General features: G+C 37.3%; 1 protein-coding gene across 5 annotated transcripts in view; it reads left to right on the top strand.

The window, feature by feature from the left end:
* LOC122549888 (tyrosine-protein phosphatase non-receptor type 3-like) overlaps window positions 1-8,755 on the top strand; it is a 221,382-nt gene extending 212,627 nt beyond the window's left edge. For all 5 annotated transcript variants that reach the window (XM_087987187.1, XM_043690067.2, XM_043690066.2 and 2 more), the window contains one exon: window positions 2,470-8,755. In XM_087987187.1, the coding sequence (XP_087843313.1) occupies window positions 2,470-2,559 (90 nt within the window). In that variant the 3' untranslated portion in view covers window positions 2,560-8,755. The remainder of the gene's footprint in view (window positions 1-2,469) is intronic.
* Window positions 8,756-15,704: the final 6,949 nt, after the last annotated feature.

Here is a 15,704-nt window from a genome sequence, read left to right as displayed (position 1 = left end):
ACAATAGGTGCAGGAGTAGGCCATTCTGCCCTTCAAGCCTGCACCACCATTCAATATGATCATGGCTGATCATCCTTAATCAGTATCCTGTTCCTGCCTTATCGCCATACCCTTGATTCCACTATCCTTGAGAGCTCTATCTAACTCTTTCTTAAATGAATCCAGAGACTGGGTCTCCACTGCCCTCTGGGGCAGAGCATTCCACACAGCAACCACTCTCTGGGTGAAGAAGTTTCTCCTCATCTCTGTCCTAAATGGTCTACCCCGTATTTTTAAGCTGTGTCCTCTGTTTCGGCACTCACCCATCAGTGGAAACATGTTTCCTGCTCCAGAGTGTCCAATCCTTTAATAATCTTATATGTCTTAATCATATCCCCTCTCAGTCTTCTAAACTCAAGGGTATACAAGCCCAGTCGCTCCAATTTTTCAGCGTAAGGTAGTCCCGCCATTTCAGGAATTGACCTTGTGAACCTATGCTGCACTCCCTCAATAGCCAGAATGTTCTTCCTCAAATTTGGAGACCAGAACTGCACACACTACTCCAGGTGTGGTCTCACCAGGGTCCTGTACAGCTGCAGAAGAACCTCTTTGCTTCTATTCTCAATCCCTCTTGTTATGAAGGTCAGCATGCTATCAGCCATCTTCACTACCTGCTGTACCTGCATGCTTACCTTCATTGACTGGTGTACAAGAACTCCCAGATCTCTTTGTCCTGCCCCTTTACCTAAATTGATTCCATTTAGGTAGTAATCTGCCTTCCTGTTCTTGCCACCAAGATTTATCCACACATTTATCCACATTAAACTGCATCTGCCATGAATCTGACCACTCACCTAACCTGTCCAGGTCACCCTGTAATCTCCTAATATCTTCCTCACATTTCACCCTGCTACCCAGCTTAGTATCATCAGCAAATTTGCTAATGTTATTACTAATACCATCTTTTATATTATTAATATATATTGTAAAAAGCTGTGGTCCCAGCACTGATCCCTACGGTACCCAACTGGTCACTGCCTGCCATTCCGAAATGGAGCTGTTTATTACTACTTTGTTTCCTGTCAGCCAACCAACTTTCAATCCAAGTTAGTACTTTGCCCCCAATACCATGCACCCTAATTTTGCTCACTAGCCTCCTATGTTGGACTTTATCAAAAGCTTTCTAAAAGTCCAGGTACACTACATCTACTGGATCTCCCTCGTCCATCTTCAGAGTTACATCCTCAAAAAATTCCAGAAGATTGACTTAAAATAATTTATCCTAACCTTCAGATCACTTAACCTCAATGTTCTTTTGGCCAGAAAGCTGGAAACTGGAGAGTTGCTTGTTGGGACAAAGCAGACACAGCAGAGGCTGTAGAAATTGACTGAGAAGTAGAAGGTTCCGATGGACAATTTCCCCAATTTAGCACTGTCCAAAAGAATCCGTTCATGGTGGAGATCTGTTGGGTCCTGCTTCCGTTTGTAGCTAACCAAGAAACCTACTCTCAATACTAGATCACTATTAAATCCAATCCCAAATTATCACCACTTCCCCTGCTCCGCCACACCTCCCTGACCCCTTACACCGACAGGAACCCTAATAACAGTCCCTCCAACCAGTTCCAACCCAATACAATTCAATTCATACTGCTGCAACAGTCCTCCCACAACCCCTATCCCACTCTGATACCTGACACCCACCCTGTCATAGTATCTGGCTGTGCTGCTGGATACTCAAATCTCAAAACACAGCATACTGCCATAGATGAGGTTATGGTTTGACTTCCAACACCCCCCCCCCCCCCCCCCCCCCCACCCACCCACCACCACTACTACCACCCCAAGCTATCCTGCATTGCAAGGGAACTGTGTTGCTTTAATTGGAACATCTGACTAGAACTGCAGATCTAAGTATTAACAGGGAGACAAAATAGTGTGGATTAGCAATCTGACTGTGATTACTGATCTTCGGGATATCTGGGCCACTGTGACCTCAACCGTTACAAAGATCTCCAAATGTTTTGCAGAACATATGTGCATGCTACATTCTTTCAATACCATTTTTCAGGTCTTCCTCATTTTCTTTGCTCCACCTGTAATGATTATCTTTTCATTAATTTTACTTACTGTCTTCATACCTCAGAACATTGCCATCTCCATCCCTGTTTTCATAGACCTCCCAAGCATCCTTTTGTTTTACTATGATTTTCCAAGAGAAAAACAGATCAAAAGAAAAACTTGTCATTCCTTAACAAATGCTTTATAAGAGCTTCCTAGAAGTGCTTCAGATTTTGTGGCTATTCTTTGTGGGTGTTGGAAGCCACCTGTCATGTAATGGGTAGTGTATAATCTTTGAACAACAAGGTATGAAATGATGTTCTTTCGCGCAAAATTATTGTATAATTCTTTGTCATAGCCAATTGATATCATGTTTGTTCCAGTTTGAGTTAATGGAATCAAAATTTAAGTGAGATTTAATTTTTTCAGAGTCAATACAAATTTGTATGTGAAGCCATCCTACGTGTGTATGAGGAAGGTTTAATTCACCCGTTGGAAGCATGCCAGGCTGCAAGTTAGTACCTGTGTTGGAGAATGTTGACTAATTTCTACACATTGAAACAAATCTGAAAATGTAGTGCACATCTCGGTGCTTGGCCTGCTCCATAAATCTGAAAGAAAGCCGCTTGACGATTGAGCACATCTGACGACTAACACGTTACACCGATGGTTAAATAAGGAATATATCTGTAAATCTTTGTTAAATGGGCACCACATTTTATGATATTGTCCTGTGTTTCAAGTTATTAATTTTGTCAATCTGACGTATCTTTTCAAGAAACTGCTGAGGATCAGGATGCCTTTGAAATTAAAAAAGTTGATGGCAGTTAAAATTTAGTCCATGACACAACATATAGCAGTGAGCTTGTTTAAAGCCCAGTAATGCAATGGAAACCATTTAATGGTTCTGGTTAATGCTGCTAACTTTTTTTTTTCCCCTTCATTTAATCACCTAATGGTTATTGGTTAAAAAGTTAACTTCTGATTGTTTAGGATTATTTATTACTTAAATGTCATCTCATTCACAGGTTATAAACATCTCTATTCCATGAACTCAGAGCAGATTTTAATTGGAAATCACTCCAGCTTTCTATACTGTAGGACAATACAGTTAACTGTTTAAAAAAAACAGACTCAATGTGTGAATGTTGGTATGCACAGTTGGTGAAGTCACATATTTGACCCTTCTGATTCGATTAACGTTTAATGAATTTTTCACACATTTTAAGTAAGGAATCAAGAAGTACAACACACATGCTGCAGTACATGTGATCCTTTATTGAGAATCATGTAAAATAGGGTGACTTGGTATTTAATTTAGTAGAGCTCCCAATTTTGAATCCCAGCTTTCACTTGGTGTTCGGACCTGTCTGTCCTCATAGGACGTTATACTTCTCAACTAGTTCTTAGGCCATAGAATGGAGCTCTGGTTACATTCAGACTGAGGGAAAATGTCATGGAATCAGTCCCCAACAATTTCACGGAATTAGTGCAAAGCCACAAAGTCGGGAACTTCTGGCAAAAGGAAGGAGCAAGTAAACGAAAGATAGTTCAATTTGCCAAATATCAGAATGTTAGGTTATTCAGGCTGAATCAAATGTTTTATATATTGTATTTTTGAACGTTCAAAATGTAGATGCAATAAACCGTAGTAAATTAATAATTTGGAATAATCTAAATAGTCCACTTCCTTTGCTGCAGTGAGAGACACTGACCTGGCTTGTCTTTCTGTGTTATTTGTCGAGTGTTTTTAGTTTCTAGGATACACTACAATCCAATAGGATCGAGAATAGTTTAGTTTAGCACAACATAGTACATCACAATGAATTTTTAATGTGGTACCACATGAAAGCAATTTCAGATTTTGAGAGATTTTCACCTATGTGCTTTAATTTTGTACGACTTCACTTTACATTCACATTTAGTTGATTTTGTAACTAGGCTCACTGTGTGATGAATTGCTCCAGCTCACAGCACTTCTGTTGAAGTTGTATTGTTAAGAGGATGCACAAGTTTGTTCGATTCAAGTCAGACTTTCTTGCAGCCAGTCAGACAGAAATTCGTGGACATGTTAAATGTTTCTGGCCAGCCTAACATCTCTTCCTCAACCAAAGAAGGAAGAGAGGTATTAAATGGATGGGATGCAGAAGATTTTATTATATTTGTACCACAATGAAACTATTTCATGAAACACTTTTTATACAGTTGGTAAAGGAAAAGCAGTTTGTTTTTCTCATTGTTCCAACAATTTTAAAATTTCATTCTTTTGTTATTGAATTGTAATTACTATACAAAGTAATAGAATAAAGCAGTATTGTTATGTAAGTATGATTATTTCACTGTGGGATTAGTGCCAATTAAAACAACTTTTTGACACATCAAACAAATAATTGGTCTAAGTATAGGTATAACTGAAGGCGTGCTGTACTGAGCAATTTTTCATGTAAATTGACACCATTTACCTGCCAAAAGAACCAAAGTCTTATACTGTTCAGTGCTGTCCCATCAGTCCAAAGTCATGTGCCAAGTGTTGTAATTTGGAGAAATACCGCTTTGTGCAATATTGTTCTTGTGATTTGCTCTGGGTATGGGTCAGTGGAGATGGTAAAGGTGCATTACTCTGCAGAAGTCACTCATTTGCCCTTGTATACCCTTGTCTATATGGCATTTGCTTCAGTTGGTGTTATTTACTTGCACATGTTAAAAACTTAAACAGATGTAAAATTGCTGCTGTTATATTTCAGGACATGTGCTTGTAAATTGAGCAGCATGTTCATTTTATAATACATAACCTTGTTGACTCCAATGATATCATTTCTCCTTAAGCTGCAGCTATTGTGAAATTTCCTCTACAAGCCTGTCTGAAATGTAGTGTGATAGCAACACTAACATGAAACCAATTGGACAAAGTGATTTACTGCCATCTGACTGCCCCAAGTTGATTTTACTATTTCTCTCCTTTTCAGGATCAATGCTTGTCACTCTTTCCCCAACACTGTCTGGGACTATCAGGTGTACTGTAATATTACTGTAATATTGGTGTCAAGAGGAGTGAAGTTAGGAAACACTTACAAAGATTGAGAAGTTTAGAGATCTCATACCAAGTAGAATACTCTCCTAAACCTTATTGTTGAAGCAGAGCCCATTATTATGTTCAAAGAGAATGAGATACTTGTTTGAAGAAGAGAAATATTAAATAGAATGTGAAGTAAGCAAGAAGTGGGATTAGATCATGTAGGTTGTATAGAGAAATGCACAAGTGTAAACTTGATGAATTGTGTGTCCTTTTACTGTGTTGTAACATTGTAATAAATGATAAATCAGTCATAGCTTTAAGATGTCTGGTGAAACAGCCAGAGGAGTTTGTCTCTTTATATAGAGTGAATTATGATCCAGAATGCATCACTAGAGAGTGTGGTACAAGCTGATTCATGAATGACATTAAAAAACGAAATTTCATGTAGACTTAAAAATGACATTTATCAGACCAGTGGCAAATGAGACTGACTGGATAACTTTACAATGCACTGACAAGGGCACAATGGGCACAATGCCTCCTGATTCTGTGCTTCCAAGATGATCTATCAGACATGCATTTATATTTATATATGTATCTGTAAAGAAAATAAGTTATTTTAAAATCTACATGCATCTACATATTTCTGGCTTCTGAGAATATTGTTAAAAACAAAGGTGAGGTATGAAGGGGATGATTAATCTTGAAAATGATCAATGATTAATCTGCAGGTCTTAAGTTGAATATTGCAATTCACATTTTCTTTTACTGACGTCAGTGCAATCTACAGCAGCTGAACTGACAATTAATTTTGAGGTACAGAGATCTTTTATTACTGGTCCCTCTACAATAATCCTGTATTCTGCATTAGTTGAAAGGCCCCACGAAAGAAATCCATGTTGGTTGTAATGTATTATCACTTTGTGAACATGACAGTCGAAAAAGAGGCAGGCATTAGGGAGTGTCTGAAAGGCTGGGAGCTCCTGCTCCTCCTCTTCTGTAAGAAATGCAATAAAACATACTTACTTTCTGGAACCATTTCTTTTTTCACTCCCAATTGGTCTATGAGAGCCTGAATCAAATAAATTAATGAAATGTCATATCCTCTCTGTGCTAGGGCACTTTCGTTTATTGCTATCCATTGCAGAACAAATGGCAGCACAACTGTACTTGTCACATAGGGAGAAGGTGTCATATTGCACATTGCTTAAAAAAATATTTTCCCCCTCTCCCAGTCATTGAGGGGGGAAGTTAGGAGAAAATAGTATTAAGGCCATTGTGTCAGCTACAGCCTATTGCCTAATGCATACAACATTCTAGCAAGTCTCCCCAAGCAGTAGATAAAATCACAGGCACATGAACACAGATTATTAGTCTTACACTTTCATACTGTCAATTTAACCCTTCTGAAACACTTCTAATACAGGAAATGTGTGCTTGACTGCAAGTTTCAAACCTTATAATTGTGAGCATAAGGCAGTAGGCAGTATCTCATACAATGGCTGCAGGACTAATTTCCTCCCAACTTACCCTTTAATGGTTCAAAGAAGGGTAAAATATTTTCTAGCATTGTGCAATGTGGCTGCTTCTCCCTACACGACAAGTACAGTTGTGCTGCCATTTGCCAGTGTCTAACAACAAATGAGAGAGCCCTAGCACAGGGAAGTAGGACACTTCATTAATTTATGTAAATCAGGCTCTCCTACACCAAGTGGAAGTGATGATGGTTCCAGAAGGTAAGTATATTTTATTGCATTTCTTGTGGACCAGGAGGAGCAAGAGCTCCTAACCTTTCAGGCAGTGCTTAATGCCTGCATCTTTTCGATCCTCATGTCCAAATCTGGCATCTGACGCCTTTCTGCATGCTGGAGATAATTTCCAAAGGTCGTAGTTTAGCTTACTGCCAGACAATAATTGCATAAATCAAAGTTAATGAGGTCTGTTCCTAATATGTGTTCCTTTATGATGATAACATTTACAACACAATCTTTGAATGCAAACTATAAATTAATTTTTGTTTTGTTATTTCAAGTATTAGTTCCATATACTGCCAACTACCATTTTTCAGAAAATGTTAAATGTCAGACTTGTACAAAAGTTGGTCTCATAATCTATATAAGTCACTCATCAGGTTTATAAATCATTCAAGATTAAGTGGAGGTGCAATTTGTATGATGAATTTTACAGTACTGGGCATATAATGTTCAAGATCTAATTTATGAATTAAGTATACATATTTCATCTCTACAATAAGACATAAAATGCGTGAGTGTAATTTACATTTCATTTGCACTCAAGGAAAAATGTGGACTTCTTCATTAAGACGAGTTGAAACAGTGCAACTTGCGCACAGTAAATCCTTTTCTTATGTACGATGGAATTTTTTGACTTTGTATTTCAGGGTAGAATTTTGTCCACCAGAAAGTATATATAAACATTTAAATTTGTGCTTGGCATATTTTTCCAAATTTTTTAGCCTTGGCTCAATGATAGCATCTTTGGTTGCTAAAACAAAAGCTGGGCTAAAGCCATAATCCAGAGACATCAACATATAATTACAGGGCTTCTGGTGAACAAGGCACCCCACAAGGAATACAAAATGAGAAAAATGCTACCACGGAGTAATTCATGTCAGTACAGTGTAGGCATAAATCACATTCATGTTTGCTCAGGGTTACCAAAAAAAGTAAAATCCAGAATTGTGTTTAGCTCCTGAGATTTATGTGATGATTACATTTTACCTTGTTCATGGAACTGAATGAAAATATTATTAACTGAATTTTAAGAGCTTAATTTAATTTTATATTTTGGTTTGCTCTTAGTATATGCAATAAAACTTCATAAAGCTGAATTGTTTAAATAAGTAAATTTCACTTTTTTTATGGTTTGTAGTATACATTACTTTAAAATTTGGAGCAAGCAGCATGAGGGGATCAAGGCATGAGCCATTGTTATTTCTTTTCCACAAGGTGAAACTTATTTGTTCAAAAGTACAAATGAGTAAAAGTCAAACCTGCATTGAGATGTATGTCAGTGCTGTATTTTAATTATCCAATAGGACTAACACAATAACTTGTTAAACTGACAGTTACTTACCCAGTCTATTTTGAACTTTAATTGATGTGCCAAGTGGCCAGGTAATTTGGTACTTGACTCTTTCGCCATAAATTTGTGAGCAAAACAGCTTGTTATCGGTTTTGTAAAAACGGGTTAATTCATAAAATTAAAATCTGAATTAAAATCTGCATTGATTCTGCTAAAAGTGTACTTCCCGATGACTAAACAGGAGCTGTCCAATGAATATTTCTGGGAATCTAACGCCACAGTAAGCTTGTAACTCAGTTTTTAAATAACTCAGATTTCAGTGTTTTGTATTAACATTGTCTTTTGGTGCACTTTCAGTATCTCAGCCGACATGTGAAATTATTCCAGTGCATGAATATCTGTAAATGTACCTAGCTTGTGTCATTTAGATTATTTATTCTGTTTTTCCTAGATTTTATTTGGTTTCTAAGTTCCAGTGTTCTGTGATTGCCCATAATGTTTTGCAATAGAATAATTTTGATTTATTTTGAGACATTATATTTCTGATGCATTCTGTGCCTTATTTCACTTCGACCAATGAGCAATACAGAACAAAATCTTTGTATAATATAATTTAAGAATTTAAAGAAATGCTTTAGAAAGAAACCTCAGTCATCTAGCAGATATTTGTCAATTAAATCAGATTTATTCAGTTAATTTGCTGCCATGTACTACGAACGTCTTTAAAATATAACTTTATATGAGAGTTTCCTAAATCTTAATAAAATTATTAAATTAATTTCAAGAACAAACTTCTGCAAATAATTATTCTCACTTGCTATGATTTCATTTGTTGTAAATGTAACACTGGCAGTAATGGAAGCTGATACTAGTATTGTTATTTGTGTACACCAGTGAACTGAACTAGAGTGAAGACTGTATTGTTTGGTAGCCAAACCCAATGAAATAATCACTTTATTTGTTAAATAGATCATACAATTTGCAGTAAGTTCAAGCAATAAGTTTATGATCAGTTTAACTTTCTCTTGAGAATGGCCAATTTGGCACTATTGTCCTTTTTGTCCATAGTTTTAAGAATAGTAACCACTTTTTCGTCTTTTGAAAATAATACTTTTGACACTGGTACATAGTATATTTTTCTTTCTTCAATATGTTAAATTGTCTGTTTTGGTTATTCTATTATATTGTACACTGAGATTTTAAATACTGTTTGTTATCTGATTGATTTTGTTTTTAATTTGGTGATGATGAGCATATTTTGTGTCACAATAGATTTTTTTATCCTCTGGGGATTTTCTTGTAAAACATTAAAATTCAAAATGATTGTGAATAGTTGATTTTTAAAAAGATATCTGAATTAGTATCTTAACTCACTGCTATGAATAATTGTTAAATTGTAAATTGGTGTTAATACATTTGACATTTAAATTATTAAGATACTTAGTAACTTTCCTAAATGAATGTAATAAAACAAAAAATTGTTTTATTTTTGTAGCTTCACTTAAAAGTTAATATCAGTAATTGTGCTTAATTTGATTCTGGAGTTGTAAGAAACATGCTTCAGCATGATCTGATTTCAAATCCAAGACATTTTTGATTGTCTTAAGAAATATGTCAATATGATATAAAAATAGTTACAATTAATTGGTATAATAAAGTATTGTTTGTTTTACTCCTTCAATGAGGTAATGTGTTTTGTTTGAAGATGTGTTTATGCAACCTATGGCAAAATTGGTAAAGATGCTTGACAAATCTGCTGGAATTTTTCAAGAATATAACTAGCAAAATGGATAAGGGGGAGCCGGTGGATTTTAGTTTACTTGGATTTTAATAACATTCCACAGAGGCGTAATATGTAAAACTAAAGTGCATAGGATTGGAGTAATATGCTAACATGGTTGGAGAATTGGCTGGCAGATAGGAAACAGTAGAAACAAGCTGGTGTTTTATTTTCCCCTGTGGCAGGTAGTGATTAGTGGGATGCTGCAGGACCAGTGTTTGGACTCCATCTATTCACAATATATATGTGATTTAGATAAGGGAACTAAATGCAATATATTCAAATTTGCAGATGACACAAAGGGCGGCACGGTGGCACAGTGGTTAGCACTGCTGCCTCACAGCGCCAGAGACCCGGGTTCAATTCCCACCTCAGGCGACTGACTGTGTGGAGTTTGCACATTCTCCCCGTGTCTGCGTGGGTTTCCTCCGGGTGCTCTGGTTTCCTCCCACAGCCCAAAGATGTGCAGGTCAGGTGAATTGGCCATGCTAAGTTGCCCGTAGTGTTAGGTAAGAGGTAAATGTAGGGGTATGGGTGGGTTGCGCTTCGGCGGGTCGGTGTGGACTGGTTGGGCCGAGGGCCTGTTTCCACACTGTAATCTAATCTAAAAAAAAGCCTGCTGAGACGTTTATTCACTTAGGATATAAAGCAAGATGTTATTATCTGGTGTTAGATTGGCAAAGGGGAAGGTGTAAGGACACTTGGTGTTCTTTTATAGCAGCCACTGAAAGTAAGCGTGCAGAAGCAGAAGGCAAATAGTTATAAGAGCAGGCAGGTTACATTGGAGCTTTAGAAAACTTTGGTTAGGCCACAGCTGGAGAACTATGTGTTTCTGGTTGCCTTACTAAAAGGAGGCTTGCACTGGAGGTTCAGAGGAGATTCAACAAGATATTGTCTGGCCTGGAGCAGTTCAGCTATGAAGAAAGCTGGAAAGGCTTGGGTTTTCTTTAGAGCAGGGAAGGCTAAGGGGGCACTCGATTGAGGTGTATAAGATTTATGAGGGACATGGAGTGTAGATAAAAAGCTACTGTTCTCCTTAGTTGAAGGATCAATAACAAGGATGCATACTTTTAAGGTGAAGTGCAGGAAGTTTAGCTGGGATTTGAGGAAAAGTGTTTTCACCCAAACAGTGGTAGCAATCTGGAAAGCACTCCCTGGGAAGGTAGTTGACACATTTAAATGTCCTAACATTTTTAAGTTTAGAAGTGGGGATTAATGTAGTTAGGTCAGAGCAGACTCCATTGGCAATGGTTCCAATCTGCTGTATGACTGTTTGTTTGGTAGGAAATTCTGGTTAAACTGGCTCTTTTTAATACACAAGTTCATTTGAGTTTGGCAGAAAGGTATTCAGGAGGGAAGGAATCCACTTTAAAATTGGCCTTTTTGAGAACATCTGAAGAGATCGGGATGCCAGATTATTCCTCTTTGCACACCCCCAGCCCAGCCCCCAAACTCTGGAAATGTGACGAACCGGTGAACCTTTCCCAGGTGTACCAATACAGAGAGGAAGTTTCTTTTCATGGGGAAAACCATTAACTACAGGCTACGATGGTTACTAAGAAACTAAGTAGTGAATTGAGAAGGAACTACTTTCAGCAAAAATTGCTAAAATGTGGTTGAACTGAACATATAGATGGATTTCAGAGGAAACTAGACAAGCATATGAGGGAGTTAGTGGTTTTATCAATAAATTTTAGATGAGAAAGAATCAAGTGAAGCATAAACATTGGTGTGAACCAACTGAGACTAATGGCCTTTTTCCTGTGCCCTATGTGATCTTGAATACAGTTATTAAGATTCTAGGCTTTTGTAAGATTAGCTTTAATGGCAAATTATTCAAAACAATTATCTTGTACAATTGTAGTTGAACAATGAGAAATGTTCAAAAAGAATTTTATTGAATGCAGACCACCATATAGTTCCAAGACAAGAAAACTCTTGTTAACAAATACAACTGTCATAGTTGGCACTATAAGTGAGCATTCATGTAAAAGTAAGAGTGCAAAGCAAACTGATGCCAATCGAAATAAGAAAATTGCACTTGAATTATTACATTGTGCCTGTTTTTACAAAAACATTAAAGGCTAATAAGCCTGATATTCGAAGAAATTTAATAATGAATCAAAGATGGGGATTCACTAAAGTAATGTGTGGAAGAAAACAATGATGCTTTACTCCATTGTGGGAGTATATTGGAAGATGCAGAAAATGTCCCTTTAAATTGGAAAAGTTGCAAATCTGGCTATTATTTAACAGAGAAAAACCACAAAATTATAAACTTGTTGGCCCGAAGTATATGTAACAAAGTTCTTATCTATTATTAAGGGAAAAAGTATTGAGTGCATTGAGATAGTTGGGATGGGAGCATCAAAATAGGTTTGTAATAGGTCAGTCATTTCTAGTGCACCTAATTGTAGTATTTTCTTGGTAATAATATCTAAAGATTTAATTTGCAAGGACTTCTGGATATAAGTTAACAAGGTTCTACACAATGAACTATTAGCTCAAAGCAAATCTTGTGAATGAAGACAAATTGTTGACTTGGTTAGAAGATTGGACATGTGGTAGAAGACAGAGAGCAGGGATAATTGGGTATGCAGTTAAATGGATCTGTGATAAGGTCTCAATCATTTGCTATATTTCTTATAACTTAGAAAATACAATAGATAATCGCATATCCAAGTTGACTCATGGTACAAAGAATGATAATTAGTGTAGTTGGGATCTTAATATAATCATCTAACTATTTTGGTTATGGAAACTATGATAAAAATAATTTGGTTGTAGCTGTACAAGCCCTAGTTAGACTGCTTGTTCTACCATGTACAGTGTTGAGATCACACCTCAAGAATGATACTTGGCATTGGAGGTATGTAGAGCAGATTCACAGAATATTGCTAGGACTTCATGGTTTAGACTATGAGAAGGGATTTCAAAACCTAGTCTTGTACTACTTGGAATATAGAAAGTTATTTCATTGGTGGTTTGAGGATTTTGTAAGGAATTAAAGGGTTAATGGAGTGAAACTTCTTTTTCTGCTGGTGAAGCAACTTCCAATAAAGACTTAACTTTTTAAAGAATCAGGTCACCCTATAGCACAAAGGATGGCAGAAGTGTGAAATCCTTTCCCAAAAAGGTTAGCTCAATTAATCATTTTAAATCTGGAATCAAATAACATTTTGCTAGCCACATATAAGAATATGAAACCAAAGTGGTTTGATGACGTTAAGATGTTGGTCAACAATTATCTTAGTAATTGGCAGAACAGTTATAAGGACTAAATGGGCTCCTGTTACTATTTTCAGGTGTTCCCATTTAAGAATTGGTTACATGTGATACAACTGTGATCCCTTCCCACCCCCCACCCCCACTAACGTATTTTAAATGGATTTAAAGTTGATTTTGTTAAACCAGTTCTGTATAGCTATTTGTATATTTGCAATCACATATACATCTGTAAGATCAATTCACAGATGCCTCCATTTCAGTAATAAAAGAGCTCATACTTTCCCATAATGTGATAGATCACCTTCAAGTCTCTTCTGTGTACTGCTGCAGAACTTGAATGTTTTGCTTGTTCCTCCGTAACCGGAGTTGTCACTAATGAATTTACAAAACTTTCCCAAGTGTGGTAGTTTGTTCATGACATCCACGACTTTGTATTATATTGTTCTGGTGAGCTAGTTCAACAGTTTGTTGGCTTTAATTGCTGCTCTACATTAGTCAAGTTCATTGGGAATTTTATCCATTTTAAAACTCTACATTCTTTTCAGCTTTATCCTTGGATATTTCAACACCATTCCTGAAGTATGCATTGTGTTTTTTTCATTCCAATATGCAATCTACTACGTATTGTTGTACAAAGCTTCAACTGTCTTTTAGTTTAGTCGCATTTGTTTAGCTTATTCTGGGCTATTTGGTTAACTATTAGGAACTTCCTATTTGATGTTATCTGAGAAATTTAGATTATCCACTAGCATTCAAGGTACTTGAGTATATTCTCAAGCAGTGGCCATTATTTTCATCCCTGTGTTTCCCCACCCTGGCATCACCCCAATAACTGGAATCCTTTCACCCTTCTGTGAGTTTCCTAGTCAGATCTAAGCTTTGTTCTGAATCACCAAAGAATTGAGAATAATTAATCTATTGTGAAGACTTCATCAGATGTCCATTTCATTTTTAATTTATCTGCTAAAAATGTTGTCTTAACTTGTATTTGTAGTTTGCAGCCAATATGTTACTCACTAACGTTGTCCTTGTTACATGCGGCACATTTGCAATTTCTGCAGCCATATACCTTAAGGAAACATTGCTGTTGCTATTATATCTGGGACCTTAGTTAGCCTGGTCTTTGGTGGACTTCAGTTTCAGATATGTAAATATACTCACTCTGTTCGTTGTCCACAAGGAGTGCTGCAATTTCATTTCTTGTACATTTTGTGACTCATTCACAAATACCAGTGTTAATTGAGCCCCTAGACACTGAGTCATGAAGTAGTCCTGCATTGCATTTACTTACTCAGGCTCTCATTTTTATTCATTTAATTGAAATCTTTGTGTCAGAAAATGTTCCTGTTCTCGCATGCCCTTTCTTATCTCGCTACTGAGCAACTCTAGTTTTCTGGTGATATATAGCCAATTCCTTGTCTTAGTTTAGATTTGTTCATTTTATAATTTCTGACCATTAATTTTTGTAACCTACCCCTTCACACTGGAACAACTTCCTACAATTCTCAGTGGTCTGTGACATATGTGACAGCATCTCTTTTTTTTTTCCTTCCTTTTCTGAATGCTGTAGACCCCTAAATATGATCGATTTCAGTCTATTATTGGCCTTATTTCCAATTTCCACATCAGCAATTCCCTAATGCCACAACGACCTCCAGTTAAATATGTCTAATGCCTCTCCTTTTTGTGTGTAAGCATCTTAACGGGCCAGGTCTTCCAGTGGCCAGTTAATCCTTGCAACAGGGTAGACTGAGATTGTGCATTGTGACCAGATAGAAATTGGGATGAACCTGAGTGTGAGAATTGCTCGGGAAATTGAAAATTCAGGTTTTTCAATTCACCTGTGCCTGGAAGCCTCCAGGATAGCCTCTAAAACATAGGTATTGTAGAGAGTTCTGAATCGCCTCATTTAAATATAACCCAGGAAAATTTGAAGGTTTAAAACATAGTCTAACTTCTGGGTAACTATTAAACTGAATCCCTGACACAGTATCACTGACAAGCCCCTCCCCAGGAATATGATCCCAACCTCCCATCCAATACCCATCCCAATACCCACCCCGACCAAAACCATAAGACATAAGAGTGAAAGTAAGGCCATTCAGCCCATCGAGTCCACTCCGCCATTCAATCATGGCTGATAGGCATTTCAATGCCACTTATTGGGGAGATTGGTTACTCAGTTAGCTGCATAGCTGGTTTGTGATGCAGAGTGATGCCAGCAGCATGAGTTCAATTCTCGCAACAGCTGAGGTTAACATGGACGACTGTCCTTTTCAACCTTTCCCCACAGAAAAGGGAACATGGCACAGTAGCTCAGTGTTTAGCACTGCTGCCTCACAGTGCCAGTGACCCAGGTTCGATTCCGGTCTTGGGTGACTGTCTGTGTGGAATTTGCACATTCTCTCCGTGTCTGCGTGGGTTTCCTCTGGATGCTCCGGTTTCCTCCCCCAATCCAAAGATGTGCAGGTCAGGTGAATTGGCCATGCTAAATTGCCCGTAGTGTTAGGTGCATTAGAGGGAAATGGGTCTGGGTGGGTTACTCTCGGAGGGTCGGTGTGGACTTGAGCCGAAGGGCCTGTTTCCACACTGAGA

This window comes from Chiloscyllium plagiosum, unplaced genomic scaffold, assembly GCF_037043375.1.
Source record: "Chiloscyllium plagiosum isolate Xiang-an unplaced genomic scaffold, Cpla_swu_hap1 HiC_scaffold_5, whole genome shotgun sequence".
Lineage (NCBI taxonomy): Eukaryota > Metazoa > Chordata > Chondrichthyes > Orectolobiformes > Hemiscylliidae > Chiloscyllium > Chiloscyllium plagiosum.
The sequence above is the reverse complement of the archived record's forward strand: the minus strand, read 5'-3'. Positions and strand labels throughout refer to the sequence as shown.